This window comes from Triturus cristatus, chromosome 8, assembly GCF_964204655.1.
Source record: "Triturus cristatus chromosome 8, aTriCri1.1, whole genome shotgun sequence".
In the NCBI taxonomy this organism is placed as follows: domain Eukaryota; kingdom Metazoa; phylum Chordata; class Amphibia; order Caudata; family Salamandridae; genus Triturus; species Triturus cristatus.
The window spans coordinates 1242277805-1242302468 of NC_140591.1; the positions used below are offsets into that span (position 1 = coordinate 1242277805).

A 24664-nucleotide genomic window follows, 5' to 3' on the forward strand; every position below is an offset into this window, starting at 1 on the left:
GTTGCGCTAATACACCAGACGCAGTGGTTCTCTCGGTAGATATTGAAAAGGCGTTTGGCAGTTTAGAACGGCCATATTTGTCCCGAGTCCTTCATGCATATGGTCTTGGGAAATCCTTTGTAGAATGGACGGAGCTGCTATATAGGTCGGCGACGGTGCGCGTATGTACAGGCGCGACGATCTATCCGGCTTGCCCGATTGGACGGGGCACGCAACAGGGATGTCCGCTCTCCATTATTATTTGCTCTGGCCATTGAGCCTCTAGCATCCCATGCCCGACTGGGGACCTACTATGCTGGCTTGTATTTGCGGGGAGACATACAGTTTATCTCCCTATATGCGGATGATTTATTGATGTTGCTAGGGAATAGGACGATGGACTCAGATGGCGCGAGACACTTGCTTCGTGTGTTTGGCCGTTACTCGGGGCTGAGGGTGAATTGGGCAAAGACTTGCTTATTTCCAGTGGCCCCGACTGCGACGGAACCTCCCCAGCTGATGGAGGCTCGTTGGGAGCCTAGATGTCTGTCTTATCTCAGTGCCAATATTTACCACGCCCCCGACGATCTACTGGAGGGCAACGTAGGTCGGGCCATGCGTGGCCTTAGGGGAAGCATGGCATTCTGGAGCGCGCTGCCGATATCGGTAGCGGGGCGGGTAGCGCTCCTAAAGATGGTAGCGCTACCACGTTTACTATACTACTTTCGGACTTTGCCGGTTTGGATCCCGGGCTCTTTGTTTAGGCAGCTCTGCTCTATGACTAGCGGGTTTCTGTGGGGGACAGGCAGGAGATGAGTAGCAATGGCCACAATGATGAGGCCAAGAGCGGACGGGGGCATGGCAGTCCCAGATTTTGAGTGGTATTTTTTAACGGCCCAGCTGCAGTGACTTACACATGCTGTGGCAAGGGAGTTCCGAGGTCTGGATGGCCCGGAGCGTCGCTGGGTCCCGCGCTATATCTTGACCTTCATTGTGCTACAACAGAAGATACGACTTGAGCCGCTTACGACCGAGGAACAGACGATGAGGCTGTGCTGGAACCGGAGTCAGCGTAGGGACGGATTCGCTCGCCCGTATGCCCCGGAGATACCGCTGGGTATGTGCAAAGCATTCCCGCATGGAGGGGACTGGACAGCGCTGGCAAACTGGGAGGACCTGGGGATGCAGGTATTGGGGGATTTATACGAGAACGAGACCTTGTTGACTTTCCAGGACTTGCGACATAGGTACGACCTTCCGCGGGGGGACTACTTGTTGCATTCAGCGCTTATTGCTGTAATCAAACGCTATTGGAAGACGGGTTTGTCGGAACTACGAACCTCAATGGCATGCCAATATGTAGTAATGGCCGTGGGGACATTTAAGGTCATAACGTGCCTTTAGTGGCGAATGCTGACAGAGAATTTAGACCTGTTGCGAGCACTGCAGGGGAAATGGGAAGTGGATCTTGGTAAGGAAATCCCTTAGAAGACGTGGGCTCAACTGATTAAGAGGGCATGGAAGAGTACGAGAAATGCCCGGTTTCAATTGATACAGTTTTATGTCCTGCATAGAGCTCATCTAACTCCTGCGAAGCTTAATCAGTCTTTCGAGGCGGCGTCGGCTCAATGTCCGTGATGTGCTCTGGAGGAAGCGGACTTCCTACATAGGTTGTGGGGATGCACGGCCTTGGGAACCTATTGGGAGGAGGTGTTGGACATCTTGAATATGGTTACTGATAGGACATTAGCACTGGAACCAGGCACTTGTCTACTGCACTGGTTCCCGCATACTGCCAGAACGAAAGTGACTAGCAAATTTATAGAATTGGGGCTTGTATTGGCTAAACGGGAGATTACTATGCATTGGAAATCACGACAGGGGCCTAAGGTGGTGAGATGGCAGGCAGAATGGATTAAATGGGCGCGGAGTGAGGGTATTCTTCGATTGCAACAAGCCTCACGTATGAATAACGACAAAGCGTATGAGACAGCGAGGGCATGGGAGGCCTTAGTTGCAGCACTTCAGACACCGGACGCAGATTCAGAGGAGGGCTCACTTGAAGAGAAGCGAGGGGTTCCAGCTCCCACACTTGCATAGATTGACCAACTATCTATAGGCCAATAGTGGCAGTTTTTGTGTATAATTTCAATGCCTCCGGTACTGTACTGCCCCTGCTCAATGATGTTGTTAAACTGCTCCGAGAGAGTTGTGTAATTGTTTATACTGTATATACCTTAAGGTGCACCAGTGAGTAGGGAAGGCGGGAGGGGGGCAGGGACGTTAGGGGAGGCAGCGGGCATAATATTATACTGAGTAAATTGTTGTGTTATTAATGCTGCCTATGCTGATCATATTTGAAAATTTATAAAAATAATAAAATAAAAAAAACTAATCTGAAAAACAAGTAGTGCTCAAGCAATACATTATTGAAGCAAACATTTTTTTTTTAAATCATTCAGAGGTTTATAAAGAATTCAAAAATGTGTGGATACCCCAAGTCTGCAAGTTATATATTGTAAGGATCAATTATGATAAAATAACGAGCAGCATGAAGACTCACTAAAATGAATTTGCATAGATTGACACTGGTCATGGATCATTTAAGGGCTTGGAAGGGCAGTTCTGAGTTAGGCATTCCATGCATTAGAAAGAGTTTCAGTCTGGGACGCTAGCCAAATAGGGCTAGAATATTTGCAATTTGTGTGAGTGATGTAAATCCATGGGAAAAAATAAATTACTATGAAAGCGTCCATTCAGGAGTGGAACCAAACACTAAAGAAGTTTTCTTTGCATTGTTGAATTCTATAAAGATATTTAAACAAAAACCATAGCTGCAAAACATGTTCCGCTTCAGTACCTTGGGGAACAAATCGTATGAGATGAGGTTTCATTGGAATTTAAAGGCAGCTTACCCGTATACAGGTTGGTAATCGTGGGTAAGATCCGGTAGTCAGGACATCTATAGCATATGGGATTGCAAAGCTGGGAAGACGAGCATGTACCAACGCATCCCTGGCTAACGAGGCCAAGCGATCTGCAGTGTCCACAAATAAAATGGCTTGCTGGTCTAAGAAGCTTGAGATCATCTGTAAGGCAATAACAGTGCATCAGTATACATTCATTTTGGGAAACAGTATAATTTATCCCATTTAGTGGGGGAACTAAAAACACTATACATGAACAATTTTTGACAAAAGAATATACAACTTTATTTAATGTGGATGTCGTGTTACTCAAAATCCAGCCATTAGCTATTTCCTTGACTAACACCTGAAAATTGACATGTTCTACATGACTACAAAAACACCAAGTCTACATAATTGGATTTAGGTTTAGAGAGAATGCAGGAACAGAAACAATCTTTAATATACACAGACCTCAGCAGAAGCTGGCACAAGGAATCTAGGAACAGCAGGTAAAAAACATGTATTGAGTCAATGATTCAAATAGTGAAATGTAACTGGGGATCAAAACAAAGGCAATAGTGTATATAACTATCAACACAAAGTGTTCTGTGAGGAATAAAGATGTTTACCTATTGAAAGTCAATAGGTGTTTGACAATGAGTGTTTCAAATTCAAGGCAGTTATCTGAAATGTGCATGTACTATCTTACAAACCTATGTTCTTCAGAGGTGTAGCTAGCCTGCCATGTGTCGTAAATTAATGCTAGGAAGGAAAATGGGCCCCACCTTCTAACTGATGCTGCCAATGCCAAAAGCTGCACCCAGGCCCCACCAGCAACATTCCTCAATCTGGCCATTAAATTTTTTTTTAAAAAAGCGGTACTCTCGGACTTGTAGTTTTGTATTTCTCATTCATGAACAATGCAAGGATATTCAACATGCCCGTTCCATGAAAGTAGCATTTTGGTGCTGGATTGCGCAGCAGCTAAAAAAAAAGCACTTTTTCAGGGTTTCGCAACTATATGATGCCACGATGTGGTGGTGTAATATGCAGCACAACTTCGCATATGCCTTTCCTTGCTCTAGGGGACATCAGCCCTGTTCCTATTTGAGCTATGGCCTACTTGTAGCAACATTAAAAGCCTGGTTGATTAAAAAGGGAGATCTGACTAGTTGTAACAAACACTGAATCCTTCTTAGATAGGACAACCATTGTCTGCTTATACGATTCCTCTTCACATCATGCTTTTCAGATCAAAGGGATATACTACAATTCTGGTTGTGCACGTCAGATGAAAAAGCCTAGCTTGAATAAACTGAATCAGTAACTGCCACTGTGCTTGCTGGAACATCAGGAGGCATGTTTTTCAATAATCTTGAGGGTACACCTACTGTCCTCCTACATGTAAATTTGTCACATACTTTCACTTTCCATTACACAAGTCCTTATTGCTAACTCTCTCCCATCCACCCCCCCCCCCCCCCCCCCCCAAAAAAAAAGCCTCAAAGCATCATTGTTGGAGCTGGGAGCTTAAGGAGGCAGAGAGGAAATATGACATAATTTACTATAATATTCATTTGTCTTGCCATTCAGGTATTCACCCATTCTTTTACTCTCTCTCCTTGTATCCTTTTAGTTACATTTTCTACTGCTAACAGATACAACTTTGTACTTCCTTAATGAATTTCTCCATCATATGTGCATTTTAGTAACTAGTTCAACTAGTATATCAATACTCCCAAAGGGAGGACATCTCACGCTATACTTATTATTTTAGAAAAATACACAACACAGTAAGGTTGTCTCTCCAGTCTTGGTCTGCACAGGACTCTTTGGTGAACATCACAGAAAATTAGACTCAGCGATAGAGAGGAAGATTGCATGACTATGACACAAATTTTCTACAGTGCTAACAGCATCTAGATTTAGCCATGCACACTAGTCGCTGCAAAGTATTTGCAAGTTCAACATGCAAGGCCATTTTTCACACTATTATGTTAACAGAGGTGTGTATATTATTTACTGTTTTGCGAGTTTCTAGCTCAACCCTTTTCGTATGCAATGCACATTCCCCATCTTTTTATTCTGGGCATGTGGTGCTCCCATCGTGCTATGACGCTGCTGCTTGAGTCATTAGGCACTATGACGATGAGAGAGAAATCGGTCACACCCACCATCAGTTCTGCTGCCCTGTAGTTTATTTGCAACCTCATCAAGTAGACTGCAGGCGCATATGGCGGCAAGAAAACAACATCACAGCACAACAAGTGTTGGGCAGCTTTGACTGAATGCAGTAAAGTGTCATTTAGTGGTTAGTATGGCCATTCTGCTGTGCCAACTCCAATAACCACCTAACACTACTATGCTGTCCTAGCAAGACTAGTGAATAACTAGGTTGGCCCTTAGCAAGCAGTTAAGAAATTGGGTGACTGCCACTCACTTCATAAGGCAGTTACCAAATTATGAAGAAGCTCACTCAGGTGAGCGGCAGCATGCCCACACAGTCACCAATGACACCATGGGCCTAGCTGTTTTTTACCAAACACTGAAAACAGTTGACCACTATAGCATCAGTACAAACAAAACTGACATGCCACAGCTGAAGGTTGTATCGCACCCCGTTTCTTCTGAGACGTGTGAGGATAAAAAATAAAATAATGAGGCATTCGGCGAGACATGGCGCTTGCAGCAGTGCTCCAAGCTCTAAATGCAGAAGCAATTAGTGTGGTGCATTAAGAACCCCTCTTGTCATTGGCCCACTGTGCCACTGCACATGCTGCACCAATGATAATTATGCCCCTGGTCATCTACTTTCAAGCAATGCAAAACCATTGAAGATGTAAAACAGCTCAATTACAAAAATGAAGATGTGCTGTAATGGTAACACAGCCATTTTCCTAAACACGTTAATATACATACAAGGCACTTGCTACACACAGTGCTGGTTATCTAGTACTTTGCGTTTTGACCAAGAAAAGGCATATTTAGCATACCAGTGAAAATAATTTTTCTTTGCATATTTACTATGTCTAAACTTCTGTAATGCAACCTTTTTCTTACTTCCTCCAATCTGACCTCTGCTATAAGCCATCGCCTGCCCCACATTTTGAAGTGTACTATTTGGTGGCAGAGATACAATTCATTCATCATTGGTTCCATTATAGTCGACAGGTCCCTCTTGTTATTTTTAAGAAAGGTTTGATCTCCCCAACCCCCAGTTGCCCCATATGTGACTTTTCCGAGACCGTCCCGAGAGATACACACTGTCCACTGTACAGTTTGGGCCTGGAATAGGCTGGCTTTGTTGTGCAGTCTCAACCCCGTTCTCTCCTCAGGTGCCCATCAAGTTCTATCACAAACTGCAGCATAATTGTTCCCCACAACTACTTGCACAGAAAGGTATTGAGACACCAGGCGATTTGCTTACAGCACAAAAGTTTAAAGCGTATCAGGAATATTCGAGTGAATCTCAGGCTACATTGTTGAATGTACTTACATACGGTAAACTATCTCATGAAATTCGCCATCTTTTTTTTGAGTTCCCAGAGGATCATCCGATGTTGCCTGTTCTAACAAAATTGCTTTCTAATCCGCTCCAACATAAACTAATCACAAGATCATACACTGCGGTGATGGAATGTATGACAACAGAGGGCCCCAGTGCTGGCATGGCATAGGAAGGCGATTTAGGTCATAGTATTTCTGATGAACAATGGAAATTCTGTTGTCAGTAAACACAGGAGATGTCGAACGATAGATATCGACGTATTCATTATAAATTTTTGTTACGAGCATACCTCTCACCGGTAGTTCTAGTTCAATACTTTGACACTGATACTAAATGTAAGAGATGTGGGGTGCAGGGAAGATTTCTTCCATTTGGCATTTGGAGTCAGATAAGCGCTGTGTTGTTCAACATGAGTGTTCAGTTGGTTTATGTCAAGGAGATACCTAAGACACTACGCAAATTCACTGCCACAGGTCTGCTCTTGGGTAAACGTAGAGTGGCCATGATGTGTGGGGGCAGAGGAGCTCCAAAATTCCAAGATTGGTTAACGGATATGTTGTTAAAGGAAGACTGGTCCAGGCCTTATGCTGTAACTCTTACGCCAAAGCCGGCCCCCGGGATTTTTGGGTCCCTCCGAGATCCTATTTATTGAAACAACACCCTGAGTGACGACCCATCAATGACTGTTCCTGTGTCATACAGTTGAACACAACTTGATGTTTGGGATCCTTTTGACCAGCTTGAATATATACCAGTCTGTATAGGATAGCCATAAATGTATTGTGGCAGTCGGACAATTAGGAACTCTTTCTACTGTATTTTTCTTGTGCATTGCCATTGTGAAGTGTGTGCGCTATTTGGCAATACACTTGCTTATTCCTTTCTTTTTAATATCATGACATGTACTGCTATGCTGAACTGATGTTTGTATTAGTTATGGGTTGTAAACTCTGGGAATAAATATATTTTAAAGTCATTGCCTGTGTTTGAGAGTAATGGTAAATATGCCCTGCATTTGACCCAGCTAAAGCCCTAAGCAGCAACCTCCTAGCAGTTTATAAAACACCATCACATAGCACAGTAAAACTTATTTTCTCAACATAAGTTGCTGACAAAGCAGTTGTTAAGATGCGATCATACCAAGAATTCTTAATGAAACTTACAATTCCTTTCGTAATTGTATTCACACACAAAAATAAACACAAGATGTGGTAATTCTCTAACCCCACCAGAGGTGTAATTAATTCCTCCTGCGATGGGTTGAGTGCAACCTTGGGAGAAGACAAAGGCCACAAGATCTGAACAAAAACAGAGGAGGCTTCCACATCCAATCAAGAGAGTTTTGCTACCCCAAATTGGAAAACTAAGATTTAAAAGCGGTTTTCCATGCAAATGAAAAAGGTAGCTATGTTTTCCAACTAGAAGAGACTGGGTGAGAATTAAAGCAAGCCCTGTAATGAAAACACTGCACTTCATCTCTGTATTAAAAGTAGGAGGGTGGCTCTATGTATGACATTTTCCAACAATCAGTTTGGGTGCTAGATAGATGCACTAATCAGGAATTTGGATTTTCCTACTATTTACCAGACTGGTCACTTCACCAAACGTTTTTGAGTGCATAAACTCCTGTTAGCAGAAGTACTTTCTGCCTTGACTGAATTTCCGCATCACTGAAAAAACACTTTTGTGGTAGGACGAGCTGCATCTCATGAATAGTTAAAAGGTAAGCAGAAGAGCTATTAAAAAAAATGTTTCTACATGAGGTTTCTGTCTCGAGATCAGCGCCGGGACACTCCTTGTGAGTATCCGCGCGCTTTATAAATATTTTATTTCATTTCATTAAAAAAATCAGATGCTGGTGCCTCAGGACACTGTCCACCACACCAGTGGAAGCTGGGAACTTTATGCACTGGTCTTTGACAAGTATTAGAAAACTCTGCTATTTGGGGACGTTGACTAGGAGGAAACAGGAGGTGCAGAATAGATTACTGGTAAAAGTTTAAGTATAAAGTAACAACTTATTTTCAGTCAAGCACAGTCTAATTGAATTCAATCAGTTCAATATGCTATAAATATCAGGAACTACAATTACGAGAGTAATTAACATGCAGTTGTTCTACCTCACGATGAGGACAGTCTTAGTTGGCCTTGCTGAGATTCAATCTTCTACGCTGAAAGTTGCAAATAGACCACAAAAATGAATGCATAATCGAATGAGCTGCCTTAATGACCCTGCCCCAATATTGCAACAACCTAATACCAACAACCTTACATGGAGGGATCTAGGCCTTTCATTCTAAGCAACCTGACCTACAGTTTTTGAAGACTAATTTTCTTCAGTTTTCACTTTTACCTATGTGACTTTCTACTACAACAATTTAGAGATTATTTCAACTCCTGTTGTCACCCTAGACCTTTCAGTGGTGTATAACAATTCTGTTTTAACTATTTACTCTATACTCTTGTCTATGTCTTAGCTGTTCTGCACTAATATCATGCTTTGCGACGGCACCTGGAGTAGTCACAGATTGGGCTCTAGGAAAAGTTATTGCAACACGAGGGCAATCCTGGGGGCATAACTAGTCACCCCCCCCCCCCATGTCTTCCTACAGGACAAAAAAGGAAGCCACCACCAAAGACCGCCTCACCAAAAAATCCTCTAAATGAATGGGGGGTGGTGGAGGGGGTCACAGCAGACTTGGCTTCTTTGGAACCTGCCACCTTAGGTATGACAGGAAAGCAGATTACGAGTAAGGAGGAACCCATAACCCGTAGTTTTATGGAATCCCTCTTTAGCTTGCTGCGGGAAGATATAGCGACGTTGCAGATGGAAGGATCCAAAGAGGTCAAAGAGCTACGCCAAGTCATGAGCGCACTGGAACAACGCATGGATACGGTGGAGAAGGCCGGGGATGCAAGGGGGGGCGGGGGGGAGAGAACTAGAGGAGTGTCGCAAAGACCTTAATGCAGACCTCAATTACCATCTGAAATATTTGGAAAACAGATTCCGCAGATCCAACCTCCGCATGAAGGGCATACCGTTGCAGGCAGACGCGGGCCGCCTAGAAGTGTATGTTTTACGCCTGTTCCGCCACATTGTCCCGGACTTTGAAGGGAAGGACCTCCCGCTGAACCGAACGTACAGAGCTGGTCACCCATTGCAGACGCATGGCTCCCCACAAGACATTCTTACCCGCTTCCACAACTACCACCAAAAAGAGCGCATAATGGCAACTAAAAGATCAACCATACATAAACTTCGCAGGTAACAAGACTGGCCTTTACCAGGACTTGCCCATAATTGCATTGCAGCTTCGACGCACCATGAAGCCAGTCACAGAAGTTTTAGGGGCAAGGGAGTGAGTTACAAAGAGGGGTAAACATAGTTTACCCCACATGCGATACATCGCATGCCATTACAACGCGGTCATTTCAACAACTGCGTAGTTACATCGCATACCATTAAAGCGCAAGTCGGAACAACGACTTGCTGTAGGGGCCAGAAGGTGTTGGATTTAAAATCCAACACCTTTCTTACTATTGCACGGACTGTAGTTGGAATAGTAAATTATACTATTCCAAAATCCAGCGCACCCCCCTCCACCCCCCCAGCAAGTCATTGTTTTAATGGTATGCGATGTAACAACACAGTCGTTGTACTGACCGCATTGTAATGGCATGTGTTGTAAACACATACGATGTAACGTGGCCTATTCCAAATTGGGTCAACCCTTCTGCTTAATCTGTGCCTGGGAAGGGAAAACACGTGGTATGCACCCCCCCAGAAGCGACAATGATTTGGGGAATGGAACTGGAACAAGGGGACCCTCCCCAGCAACTGAGACCTCGGGACACCGCCCGGGACCACCGCAGACAATGGAAATCTAAGACTCTGACCCAATAACAGCTGAACAAACCCTCGGCCACCGAAAGCCTCAGAGAGAGATCAGCGATACTGCAACACCTCACCGGGCAAAACCAGTCTCCAGAGAGAGAATCTGATTAAAGTAGGCAGAACTGAAGCAGAGACACACCGCTTCTGACTCCGTTGTAGCCTTTACCGGACAACTCGGCAGGCCTCTCGACCCGATCCACGGAGATGGTGCCCGGATGATTATCTCCGTGCCCACCGTCAACAAGATGACGAAGCACAGGGTGCGGTGGAAGCTCCGGCACTCCTTAGTGACACCCTGAGAACTGCAGTAAGGAATTTAAGACATGGACCCCTACTACAAGATAGCTAGTTTAGCATCGATTGGTGCTTTAGTTTCCCCAATTTTCATGTTTGTACAATTGTTATACACTGCCATGCTCCATTAACTGACAGATTGCCTCAACACCACACATGGTATGGGCGGGGGAGGCTGCATGCTTTACCAAGGACACTTACAGCTAGGGGCAATCCTTTTAACAGATGGTGTGAATAGTTAGCCTCACTTTGAGGGGTCTGAACTCACCAGCTAAAAGAATAGCTCGGTTGGCGCAACTCAAGGACTCACATTGTGATATATCTCTCCTGCAGGAGACGCTTCTCCAAAGACAAGATTGGGTTTGAATGCAATCTAAATGGTTTGACAGGCAAATATGGTCTGCAGGACCAGGGGGAAAAAATCAGGAGCGGCCATCCTTATCGCCACGCACTTCCAGGGGCAAATCACCAAAACACACTCAGAAACAACAGGCAGGATGCGATCAGTGCGCATCTCATTACATGGTCACACTTTCACAGTAGCATGCATCTACGGGCCTAACGATCGCCGGGAGCCCTTTGTTTGCAAAGCAATCGGGACCATACTCACCACACCTGACGCACACATAGTGGGGGGGGGCGGGAGGGGGTGATTTTAATCTGGCTCTTGATGCTGCTATGGACTGGACCACCCAAGAGGTCAGAGCCTGCCAGGACGTTCTCCCCCCGGACGCTCGCTGGTTGGCAGACGCAGGGCTGATTGGCGTATGGAGGACACTGCATCCTTCAACATGATCTTATTCTTTCTTTTTGGCCGCTCCGCAATCTTATGCCAGAATTGACTATTTCCTTCTCTTAACATCTCTTCTCTCCATAGTGACACGCGGATATTGACGTAGCTTCCATCTCAGATCACGCCCCAACACAGATAGAACTACGTTTATCGACATGCAACGAAAGCTCTAGCATGTGGCGCCTTAATCTCAAACTGTTAGCATACAAATCCGCAGGACAAGGACAACAAAATACCAGACTACCTCGCAATTAATGACACACTGCACACAGCAATAGCGGCACTATTGGACGCACTCAAAGCATTGTTGTGGGTCACATATATAGCCATAGCAGCGCAGCTTAATGGGGAGAGCAAGGCTGAGCATGACGGGTTGGCGATGCAGGAAAGGGAACTGGAAGAAACGCATAGACGGACAGGCTCCCACAAAACACGATGGCAGGTGACTATTGTCCAGAAACAGCTCAAAGCCCTTGACATGGAGGAGCATGCCCTGCTCCGAACGAGACAGAAGTACTATGCAGGGGGTAACAAGGCTGGGAAGCTACTGGCACACAGACTAAGAGCACAAACACACTTGAGACGCATACGCAGCGTGGTAGGCCAGGATCAGAGCCTCAAGACAAGGGACGAGGACATGTGGGTAAGGGCCAGTATTTCCCTATCTGCCTCATTCCCGGTCTCACGGGGAACACAACAGGGGTGTCTGCTTTCTCTGTTCCTGTTCGTGCTCTGCATGGAGCCACTGGCAGAACGTATTAGAAGGCCTCACTTAATAGAGGGAGTCTGGATGGGCAGCCAGTCACACAAATTAACTCTTTATGCAGATGACGCCCTACTCACAATCACTAAACCCAGCCAACCACTACCACCACTACTACAGGAGCTCTCAGCTTTTGGTGGAGTCTCTGGCTTTAGGGTGAATAACTCAAATTCCCAAGCGCTAAATATTACCATCCCGCAGGATGAGCAGAAGCCCCTTGCGGCAAAGTTTCCCTTTGCTTGGGCTAAGCAGGGAATCTCTTACTTGGGCATATGTATATTCCCTACCATTGGAACCTCAGTTGCACACAATTACTCTGAACTCTTAACCATGGTGAGAGCACTCATTCAGACCTGGCATCGTGGCTGGGACGAATAGCAGCCGTGAAGATGTTACTACTGCCCAAAATTCTCTCTCTCATGCAGGCAATGTCATTGCAACCGCCCGCTTCTGTGATTAGCAAGCTACAGTCGAGCATAGAATCTTTTATCTAGGGGGGGTGGGGCAAACTGGCCAGAATGGCCAAAAATTGTACGTATCTTCCTGTAGCAGAAGAAGGGCTGGGTATACCGCATCTATTGCGTTACTATAGGGCCACCCGGCTACTCTTTCTGGTGGAATGGCAGCGTTCGCTTACAAAGAAGCACTGGTGCTTTTTAGATCAACCTGTGACCAGAATTAATATATGTAAGATCCCTTGGCTCACACGCAGGAGTTGTCCGCTGGGAGTGTACATCTCCCCAGTGGTTAAAGCTACCAGGAGCGTTTGGAATAAGGTCAGTGTGCTTAAGAGTCTTTCCATCCTGATCTCACAACTCATGGGGAATGTGGATTTCCCACAGGTAGTGTAGGAGCAGTTGTTCTCGTTATGGCAAGAACCCAATTGCAGGTGCATTGGGGGCCTGTTTGACGAGAACGGACTGTTGGATTTCCGGAGAGTACAGCAGGACTTCGGACTCCCGGAGTCAGAACACTGGCGCTATATAGCAGTGAGACACTGGATAACACACTCCCTCAATCTGACCCAAAGCAAGTAGGCCCCTCACTCCCTTTGAGCACTGGCTCTTGTCCAAGCAGGATGACAGCAGACTACTATCGGACAAACACTTTCTTGAATACAATGACGAATCCTTTGAGCACGCCCGCCAGAGAAAAGACAGTAGGCGGAGTGTGGCCCCCGGTTCACAGACAAGGAGTGGTTGGCCATCTTTCTGTGTGCCCGTACACCAGCCATCAGTGCCTCGGGGAGGGAGACAATGCTTAAGACAATTCATTACTGGTAATAACCTCCTGCCTGCCTGGCTCAATGGCAAAAAGGGAGGGATAACAAATGTTGGCAGCAGTGCAATCATCCCGGCATACTGACCCACTTACTATGGCACTGTCCCAAACGTATCTGGTACAGGGAGGAAGTGCTGGCAGATGTAGATCAGATGTTTGATACAGAAATCCCCCGATTCACTAGCTACATCCTTCCGGGGTTGCCCAATGCCCAAACATATCAACTACGCTCCACTAAGGGAAGGGCCATCACATTGGCACTAAGTGCAGCAAAACAGGTCCCGCTATCCATATGGGGATCAGACACAATCCCATCACACTTAGACTGGCTACACAAACTATGGGACCTGATGGGCATGGAGAAGCTATTGGCGGTGCTCAACCATGCCCTGCCCAAATTTGGAAAGACCTGGGGTTGATGCATAAAGCACCTCTCCTCCACTTTTCGCGAGCTTACCTGCCCAATATATCTACGTATACTGAGCCTTACGTCCACTACTCAGGCTGGTACATAACGAACTCCTAGAGGGGGAGATGACAATCTTAACCGACTTCATTGGAACAGGCTTGGCAATGATGTATTACCTTTTTTCCCTCATGTATATTTCTCCGACGGCCAACGGCTGTAGGCGGAAGATGTTGTACTTTAAAACCAATAAAAAAATGATACAATCCTAAATTACGTCAGAATGACTTGCGTAGTTTTGAGAATTTGGCATTACGCCTTTTATGCAAAATTCCCAAATTATGCAACCATGTGCAATTAAGCACCATAACAAGAAAAAATGCACCTGAAATGCAGGGGAACAACAGAATGCGAGCAGATGTTTTTTATAATGCTTTTGTTTAAATGCATTCTACGCCAAAAAGTGACACCTGGAAACATTTAGTGGTAAAATATGCCAGATTTGTATTTAACATAATTACATATAGTATCAAGGGATTCTGTCAGAATTACGCACCCTTCTACACATGATCTGTAGTTACAAGAAACCAACAAATCAATATCTGTACAGATGTTAATTCAATATCTCACACAAACTTGAGCGCAAAAGAAAAAAATAAAGAACTTACTGCACATTTTTCCACCTTCCCAGCATTGTTAGCCCATTTTACCAGCGCTAACAATCGCACAAACAGTTGGCGTGTCCGGCTGGCAAACTGTACAATTTCAATCTTCCTGTAAAATAAATCCAATATTTACATTTTAACATAACTTCTAAAACATGAAACTACTTTTTTTGCGATAACAGCCATGTATTTTAAACAGAAAAATATCAGAACAGGAAAACTCTTGAGACGTAAGCAGCTCAAGTATTCTTTATGATGGCACGCCCTTGAATATTATTTGCTTACCTGTGAGTGATAAACTTTATCATTCAACACCCATTACTTCATCACAACCACGCTTAATTATTTGCAGTATGTAACCACTACCAAAGATAGGAAACTTAGTTTAAAAATAAAAAAAACACACACTTAAACTTCATAATCACCTCCTAGTTATAAAATCTCACTCTTACCTCTGCACGTCTAATAATTTTAAGTCACTTGAGGAATGCTGGACTCAACTTGAACTTTGTTGAGATTAGAGACATAATGAAAGAGAATTAAGCAACTAATTTTACAGGCATGTAACACTTTGTTCAAAAGCACAAACATCCTGGTTAAAGAACAGTCTATCCAGTACTAGTAACTTGGAAGAGTGGATTGAAGAGATTATCTCCACCAAATACTTTTCCCAAGGCCAGCTACATTGGCTGAGCAGAATACCAGATATCAAAACCATGACAGCGCTGCCTACAATAGTTGTTCTCTTTGCAGTACCCATGAGAATTTCTGAAAGCAATATATTTAAAAATTGGGCCAATATCATGGACACTGATTTTGTAGGGAAGCTCTTGGCTGATTGGATGCTACCTTCGTGTTAGTAAGTAGGTAAACAAGTGCAAGAAAGTATCCTCTTTTGACATGGTCACCCCCATTCTTTGCCGAGTACATCATGTGATTTCAAATGGAAGTGCACTGGGTTCCTGCTAACCAGGTCCCAAGTGCCAGATCTCTTTCCCAAAACTGTACAATTATTCCCCCAATTGGAAATGCCTTTAGTACCCTCTATAAGTCCTTTGTAAATGATACCCCTAGTCTCCAGGGCTAAAAAGCCCTAAAGAGGGTCCCCTACGGGCTGCAGCATGAACTCTGCCACCCGAAGAGACCCCTCACCAATCTCATGCAGGGCTGCTATTGCAGGACGCGTGTTTTGGTGAAGACAAAACTGAAAACACGACCCGACACACATCCCTGTGTGCCAGGCCCTCTAACACTAAATGTAGTACTTGTAAGTCACCCTTACAGCCCTACGGAAGGGTGCTTGGTATTACATGAGAGAGCATACCTGCACGAGCAGCTATGCCCCTGTGCTAGTCAGTTCCATTACTGAAGTGCAAGTGGACAGGGAAGCAATTTTAAAGCATGTGCTGGACAATGGTGAAAACCTGTTCACCAGCTATATGATGGCTTCATTGAAAATAAGGATGTTTGGTATCAAACATCTTGTACTGGTAGACCCACACTGATCCCAGTGTTAGATTTACCAATACATGCACCAGTGGCTAACTTGTAAAACAAAAAAAAAATTTAAATACGTGCTGGGGCTCTCGTCAGGAGGCAGCTTGCACTAGCCCATCTATCCTGTGAGCGCCGCCTAAAATCGAAGCAACCACTAACCATTAAGTAGGGAGAGGATGTGACGTAATGGCCAGAGCTGCCAACTTCGGAGCTGGGGAACCAGGTTCGAGTCTTGGCGTCGGTTCAAAATCACCAATCACTCAATCTCCTGTGCCTATCAAAAACGTGTGTGTTCTTAACATGTGAAATTATAACGCTAGTGTTGATATTTAAGTGCTGGTGCTGAGCACTGGAAGCCACTGGCTCAAATTAAGCACTAACATGTAGTTACGGACTTTTGTGTATATTTTCAGATGTCTTGCACTTCTCTGTGATAAGCCTAAGGCTGCTCGACCACACAATAACCCCCAGGAGATCATTTTGATAAATCATATAAAGAGCCAGCATGCCACAGCAAGCCACAGACAATTCACTTTGTGAAGAGGCCACATCAAAATAGACTGCATACAGCCTACTGAAGGTTAGTTATCAAAGTGACCTTCCCAGTTTCATCTTCACACGGCTCATATGTGATCATTTTGAAATCTAGGAAGACACATAGTAAAACTAACAGGTTCACCTCACTGAATCCAGTCTGACAAATTCTCCCCTTTACACTGTGAGTTACAATGACAAAATGCATTTTAAATAGCTTTAACAGAAGTATGTGCTTTCAAAACCGTCATTTTTCGGGGGGGGAGGGGGGGACAGGAAGTGGAAGAATGAGGAGAGGTTAAGGGAAGAGTTGATGGGGAGGGCAGTCTTTTTTTACTAACCCTCTTTCTCCCCTCCTTTTGGAGGGAGATAAACCCCTACACATTCCTGTTCAGGAATTTCGCTACTGATCTGATTCTTCTGATTTTTTAATGGCTTCACCCCCAGTTCTGAAACTTGTGCCCACTTTCCCACCTCTTTTTATTTTTTATTTTCCTACTTTATTATGCAGTTGCACCCCACCGGTTTAAAGCGATCCCTCCTCATATCCTCTCCATTTACTTTGGTAGCTTTACTCCACAGCCACCTGTCACTTTCCCTAAAGCAAGGCGCTTTTGTCTATTTCTCCTTAGTCGAAAAAACTTTACTTCAACTCACTTATCTTTGTATTCTCAGGGGATCCTCTGCGTCATCTCTTCAGTTACCCTGCCTTCCGGCCACAGCTTCAATCACAAGATAATTGAACAAGAGGAAGACTTAAAAAAATGAGATCACAGGAATGGATTTAATTTTTTTTTTTTTTTTAACCAAAAATGTCTATTTTTATTTTGTTTTGAATTGTATACTTTAACTCCCAACTCCTATCATTAAAGTCTTGTTTATTTAAGTTTGACTTTGGAATTTGATAGCAGGGTCATTTTTTTATGAAAGCCATGAAAATATCTTCAATTTAGCATTTTGTCATATTGGCTTTCAGAATGTTGAAGACTGGTCAGTCAACTTCGGATGGACTGCTTAAGTTCTAACAAATGCAGCAAAGAGGTAATATTATGTGGTATGGCTGGGAGGCCTTACTATGTAATATGGACACGAAAACAAAACGTGGATCTCGGATTCACACTAGTAATGCTTCTCTCAGCCCTGGTAGAGTGGCAAAGAGCAACCAAACACTCGGTCACTTATGGGGTGAGTTCAAAGGAACCCACTTGGAGTTAAGGTCTTGCGGGTCCACAGACCAAGCAGCGACAGGCAGAACAATTTTACCTTGCCCAGCGAGTCCCGGTACAGAGGTGACTTTTCTGTCCTTAATGCTGAATGGGGCGCGAGAGGGGGATGTTAAACTACCTAGAAGCCAATATTCTTGGGACTTTGCAGGATGTCTTTTTGGGAAGGGCAGGGGGTAATACAGGTACTGAACACCTAATTTCCCGTCTACTCGCATACTTCCTGCCCAGGCCTTCTGCTTTGGTGGTAAACGACTCAGAAAGGGCACAAGGGAACTTGGTACCGAGGTGGGCAACCTCTGGGGATGCCACCTGGGTGCACGGCAGCTCACCCTCAACACGAGAATCACCTCAGGGGTGAAAAAGAACGGTATTACCAAACACGGCTAATTCCGTGGTACCATCGAGGAGCTGGCTATCTTGGTTTTGTCCGGTAGCCAGTCCCCATTTACGATATGGACATACAGTAAGCTTGAATGGCAAGGTTACTGTAGAGTTATATATATATATATATTCACTTAAAAAACCGTAGGTTTCACACATGTTATAGTTAGCTGGACATTTCACTTGTGAAAAACCATTGAAATTCCCCCGTTATAGTTAGTGCAGGCAACTATAACTCACGCGACCGCAATCCTCTGCTGATGACGTCAGATATGACATCACTATTTAGACACTTATTTACCCATGTCTTCTTCCATTAATTTTTAGCTATACATACATTACAAATATTTTTTTTTCAGAAAGACACATATGTCATCAGTGATGTAATATCTGACGTCATTAGCAGAGGATTGCGGTCGCGTGAGTTATAGTTGCCTGCACTAACTATACCGGGGGAATTTCAATGGTTTTTCACAAGTGAAATGTCCAGCTAGCTATAACATGTGTGAAACCTATGGTTTTTGAAGTGAATTTGCAAGGTTTTTTAAATGCTAATTCCTAACTATAACGTGTGTGAAACCTATGGTTTTTTCAGTGAATTTGTACGGTTTTTTTAAATGCTAAGTTATGTATTTTTTTTTTTTAAGGTTTTTCAATGTGCGCGTACCGTAGACGCACTGTGTGCTTCGCGCACCGCGCGCCCACATTACGCAGTTCGCGGAATTTTTCTGTTTCTACCGTACGCGCACGCTACGCGTACTCCGCGATTTTTCGCAAAAAAAAATTAAAGGAAATTTTGGCCCTTGGGGGTCCTTATGGGACCCCCTGACAAAGGCTAGGGGGTCAGGAACTGTCCACCCTGCCCCCTTTTCACGTTCTCCACCTTTGTTTTTCACCCCCTCAGACTGCGAGAGACAAAATGGCGGCCGACACTTCCTGGTTTCGACCGATTCGAATGTTTACTAAGATCTAACAACCAATCAGAATCGCGCTCGCGCACGGCACCGTGCGCGCACGGTAAGTTTTACTGTACGCGCACGGTGCGCGCTTATAGATATATATATATATGCTTTTAAAGGCTATTTTCTCAGGAAATACTGAACAGATTTACACCAGACCTGCAAAAGGCACATCCCTGACCTGAGGACTACCTCTCTGCCAAATTTCAAGTAATTCTGTTCAGCCGTTCGGGCTGTAGCTTGGACTAAAGGTCCTATGGAAAAATGCATGGGGAAAACGCGTTTTGGGACCCCCCCTTTTTCTCAGCCCCCGCTTGACAAGCGGGGGCTGAGAAAAAGGGGGGGTCCCAAAACGATTATCCCGGACCCTAGATATCTGTCTGCAGAACGGGGTCGATGGATGGGTCGGTAAGGAATCTGCGGCTAGATATGGTCTCTACTAGATAAGGTGTTACCGAAGGTAAACCGCTTGTTTATCTGATAGAGATATCTAGCCGCAGATAACTTACCTTTGATAGATACCCAAACAATACCATCCATGGAGGTGAGTCTGCAGAGAAATTTAGACTAAGAAATCCTGCAGGACCGAATGGGCGAAATGCCCATCCCTGCAGACCAGACTGTCCAGGCAGTAATGCTTGGTAAATGCGTGCAGGGACGCCCACATTGCTGCCTGACAGATGTCCAGGACTAGAACTCCACGGGCTAAAGCAGTGGTCGCAGCCCTCGCTCTGGTGCCTTCAGGAGGCTCCTTCTTTGCCAGTGCATAGCAGATCTTGATGCGCCGCCCAACCTTTCTTTGCACCCACATACCCCACGAAGAGTTGGTAGTCCACCCGGAACTCGCATGTGCGTTCAAGGTAGCATGACAACGCTTTTTTGGAGTACAGCCTGTAGAGTCGCTCCATTTCTTTCGAGGGATGTGGAGGAACATGGAAGGTGGGCAAGGAGACAGATTGGCCCACATGAAATGGGGTTACCACTTTTGGCATCAAAGAGGCCCTAGTGTGAAACACCAGTTTGTCAGGAAAAGCAGATAGGAAAAGAGGCTTGGATGATAAAGCCTGCAGCCCACTCACCCTCCTGGCTGATGTAATTGCCACAAGAAAGGCTGTTTTGATGATGAGCTGCCTGAGATAACAATTGTGTAAAGGCTCAAAGGGAGCACACATCCGAAATGTGAACCAAATTAAGGTTCCACTGAAGGCTAATGAAAGAGGAAGTTGGAAACATATGTGCAAGACCTTTTAGAATTCTATTTACAATGGGAGATTTAAATAAGGAGGGTTGTAAAGGCAGCCACAATAAGGCAGACACGGCAGAAAGATACCCATTTAAAGTGCCATGAGCAGAGCCCTGGTGGGCAAGGGTCATATGAAAACCAAATATTGAAAGCTATCAACTGCCACCACTCAATCTAAACGCAAGAAGACAAAGAGTTGACAGGTTCGGTGTAGGACCCTCCCTTGCTGCTGCAACAGAAGATCACTGCAAAGAAGCAGCCGATCGGATAAATAAATCTGTTATTTCTAAAGTGCGAACTAATCACCCCTAAGGGTCTCAAGGCGCTGGGAGCCATCGTGGAGATTAAGTGACCTATTGCCCAGAGCCACAAGGTGCTGAGCTGCCGCCGACCCCGGGATCGAACCACAAGCCCCGTGCTCCAGAGTCTGCGACTTTGACCGCTACGCCACACTCCTCCCTCTATGCTCATGTTCAGAAGTTCGGGATACTAGACTCTCCATGCCCAGTCCAGAGCCATAAGGATGACTTGGGCCTGGTTGTTCCGGATCTGCTCGAGAACTCGGAGTATGAGTGGTATGGGAGAAAAGGCCTACAGGAGGCCTGAGCTCCACTAGAGATGAAAAGCATCTCCGTGCGAGAGCCACCTTGGAAACTCCAGCACACAAAACTGTTGACATTTGCGCGTCCTCAGCAGAGGCGAACTGATCTAATCAAGGCACTCGCCACTGTTGAAAGAGACCTTGCAATACCTATGGGTCTAGCTCCATTCATGATCCGCTAGGCATCGACAACCGAGTTCATCCGCCCTGGCGTTCAAGGAAACTGCCAGGTGTTGAACAACTAGGGAAGTGCCCTGCTGCTCAAGACATGTCCAGAGACGCAGGGACTCTACAGCATTGTGTCCAGAGCAACTCCGATGAGAGGTAGCCATGTGTGACTTTGGCATGTTTATAGTGAACCGCAGCGAGTGCAGGAGGTCCGCTGTAGTCTGGAGGTGGGAAGACGACACCCTGGGGCAGGCCAGTCTTCAGCAGCCAGTCGTCGAAATAGGGGGAAGACTGGCACCCCCAACCTAGACAGATGAGCTGCGACCATCGCCATCACTTTGGTGAACACCGGAGGGGCGCTGGTAAGGTCAAAATGGAGAACGGTGAACAGCAAATGCTTGTGGCCTACCGTAAACCACAGGCAACACTGATGGGCAGGCAGGACGAGGATGTGAAAATAGGTGTCCTAGAAGTACAACACTAAATCCAGTCCCCAGGGTCCAGTGTAGACAAGACCTCAGCCAATGTGAGCATCCTGAATTTCCCCTATTTGAGGTGGTAGTTGAGGACTCTAGGATAGGATGAAGGCCCTTGTCCTTTTTCAGATGGATGATCTGCAGAACCCACCTGTCCAATGTTAAGGACTGCCATTGGTGGAGGTAATGGCAGATCCTGCCACCAACTGGACGCCCAGGATCTAAGAGGGCATGTTTAGGAGTGTGTGGAGACTGCAGCTGCCGAGTGGGTTGTAGCTGGAACAGACAACGGTCTACCCGACCCACAAGGTCCGTATGAACCGCACCTTCATCCACGCAGAGGCTGGAAAGTTTGCATGGCTGGTTGGGTGGGACAGGGTTGGTGCAGTTGAAAGCCCCTTCCGTGGCCGCGGAATGCAGACTGGAGACGTGGGGCAGCTGAAAGGCCCAAGGACATGGTCGTAGCCCTGTGAGTCCTTAAAGTATGCCCAGTCTCTGAAAAGACAGGTGCCATCAACCGGCATGTCCATGAAAAAATCCTGGACATCCCCTGAAAAGCCGGATGCGGTCAGCCAAGCGCGGTATTTGACAGCCACCATCGATGAAACCACCCTATCCAGTGAGTTGGTTGTGTCCAAGTCACAGCATATAGTGAACTCTGCTGCGTCTCCTACATCTGTAGCTGCTTGAGAGATAATGGCGGGCCTCTCCAGGACCTGTGGAAGCACTTGCGCAACCATTTCCCACAGCAATTGGGAATAACAGCCCAATAGACATGATGTGTTCACTGACCGAAATGCAAGGCTGGCGCAAGACAACATTTTCTTTCCCAAATTGTCCAGCCTCTTGGATTCCCTGCCTGGGGGAGTGTCAGGGAACTTCCCAAGGTAAGTGGAGGCTTAGATCCCTAAGCACTCCAGGGTAGGGTGTTGGTAGATAAAACTTGGGTCCCCTGGAGTGGGCCAGTGGCAGCCGGCAATCGTCTTATTCACAGGAGCCCCTGTGCTGGGTTTGGACCAGGTCCCCCAGAAGGACGTTGGTGAGGGCTTTGTTGAACTGGAGTAAGGGTTCCGAGGAGGTTGCAGCACCCGCATCAAGAGGTTAGTCTTGACGCCATCAAGGGCAACTGAAGGTCTAGGACCTCAGCCGCCCTCTGCCCACCACCACCATTGCATATGTAGCTCCTTCCTCCGTAACCACGGTAGGGGGAGAAAGCATGTCTGTATCTGGAGACATCTCCAGTCTCCTGGCATCACCCAGTTCCTCACAGCAGTCCATATTCTGCTCTTCCTGGTATTCTAAAGAGTCCAGTGACCCCTCCCAGAGGCCTAACCCCTCAGAATAGGGCTCAGACATAAGACACATGGTTTCTGACATCGGCAGAAACGGCGTCGGTTGGCGCAGCTTCAGCTCGATGTCGTCGTAGATCACGATGGGACTGACGCCAGGACCCTTGGCACCGGGGAAGGTTGTATTGGCACGACTGGATCCATAAGGGCTCATCATCAAAGCCAGGGACACTGGCGGGCAACCAGATGGGGCCCACTATGTCCCCGTGAGGCCAAAAGGCTTGCCAGAGGTCTCAGGCCACTCAAAAATGAGACGCGTTGCCTCATAAAATTCTTTCATTTGAGTGGGGGTCCCTCCGGCTCCCGGAAAACTGGGTCAGCCCAGGCTCAGGTTTCGTGGAACCAGGCTTCAAAATGTTGATGTTCCTTTGTCGCGTCAGTCAGCGGACAAGGAGAAGTAGAAGTGTGCTTCGACTTCTTGTGTTCTTTGTGCCTCTCACCTGAGTGCCTGGACGATTTTGAGAGGGCCGAGGAGGATTCGGACTTCTGGAACGGTCCCGAGACCTTCCTCTCGGGAGGGACCATGACTTTTACGTAGTCACATGCGGGGCTGCTAGCAGCTTCAGGGACTGCTCCCGCAAATGTGGAGTTGTGGTTGCGATCCAGAGACCACCAACCCATGAGGTGCGGATCAATCATCGACATGGCGTGATGACTGGTGCCACATAGTTTAAAACCGGTCTAGCTCAATGACATTCTCAACACACCAGAAGGACAACAGCTCAAAAAGCTCGTTAAAACGTCACACAAATCCTGTCAAAAACTGAGTGAGGGGTAGCACTTATCTTGGACCAGCAAGGGCTGGGGCGGAAAGAAAAGAACTGAGAGTGCAGAGGTGGCACCTAGCTTGGTAACAAGGAACGCATTTCCGGTGCCAACAATGCCACGTAGAGCAAACCGACGACACCTATCATAACGGAGAGTTACTGTTCACAAAAAAATCTTCTGGATTCAGTCTGACGCCTGGGGAAATTCAAAGATAAGTAATCTGCGGCTAGATGCCTATCCGATAGCTGGTTACAGATGAAAATACAATATAATAAGAGAAACAATGACAGATTTATTTTAAAGGTAAATTAGCCAAGTGAAATACTCCAAAAGCTGTACCACAAGCTACTCACATCTCCGCAGTATGGGTCACTAGGAAGACACTTTCAAAACAGATGTTTAATATCACAGTAATGTATGGGCTAAAGTGAAGAATCTATGAGCCTCAACACCACTATATTAGATAAGGAAAAGACGAATTACAATTCTAAGAGTTATGGGGACCTGCTATTCAACTGTTGTACCTCAATATCGAGTTATTGCAGCTGCCAGATCGGCTGACTCCGGAGCGCAGGGTTCACAGTTCGATCCCCGGTGGTAGCTAAACTCAGCATTATTTGGCTCTGGGCAATAATTCACTTAATCTCCCCTATGGCCCCCAGCGCCTGATTACCCTCACGGATGATAAGTCGTTTTTTACAAATCTGGAATTATTAATTATTATTATGCATTTCAAAGCTTAGCACAGGTCATTCTCCTTTTAGCAAACACATTATGTAGAGGAGCAAATAGCTATATCAAGTGATGCTTCACTAAGAGAAAAAGTAATTACGATAAGACCGTCCTAAGTTAAAAGAAAGAAAAGAGGAGTGTTAAATCAGATTTGCTAGATACTTAAAGTAAAAAAAAAAAAAGGCACCACTGAAAAAAAAGTTGGAAAGAAACGTAGAATGGTACTGTTCAGAGCAC

General features: G+C 45.7%; 1 protein-coding gene across 2 annotated transcripts in view; it reads right to left on the bottom strand.

Annotated features, from left to right (window-relative positions):
* MED14 (mediator complex subunit 14) overlaps window positions 1-24664 on the bottom strand; it is a 1045467-nt gene that overhangs the window by 963993 nt on the left and 56810 nt on the right. For both annotated transcript variants that reach the window (XM_085622933.1, XM_085622932.1), the window contains exons 3-4: window positions 14497-14602; window positions 2895-3068 (exon numbers count right to left, since the gene is read on the bottom strand). In XM_085622933.1, the coding sequence (XP_085479059.1) occupies window positions 2895-3068; window positions 14497-14602 (280 nt within the window). The remainder of the gene's footprint in view (window positions 1-2894; window positions 3069-14496; window positions 14603-24664) is intronic.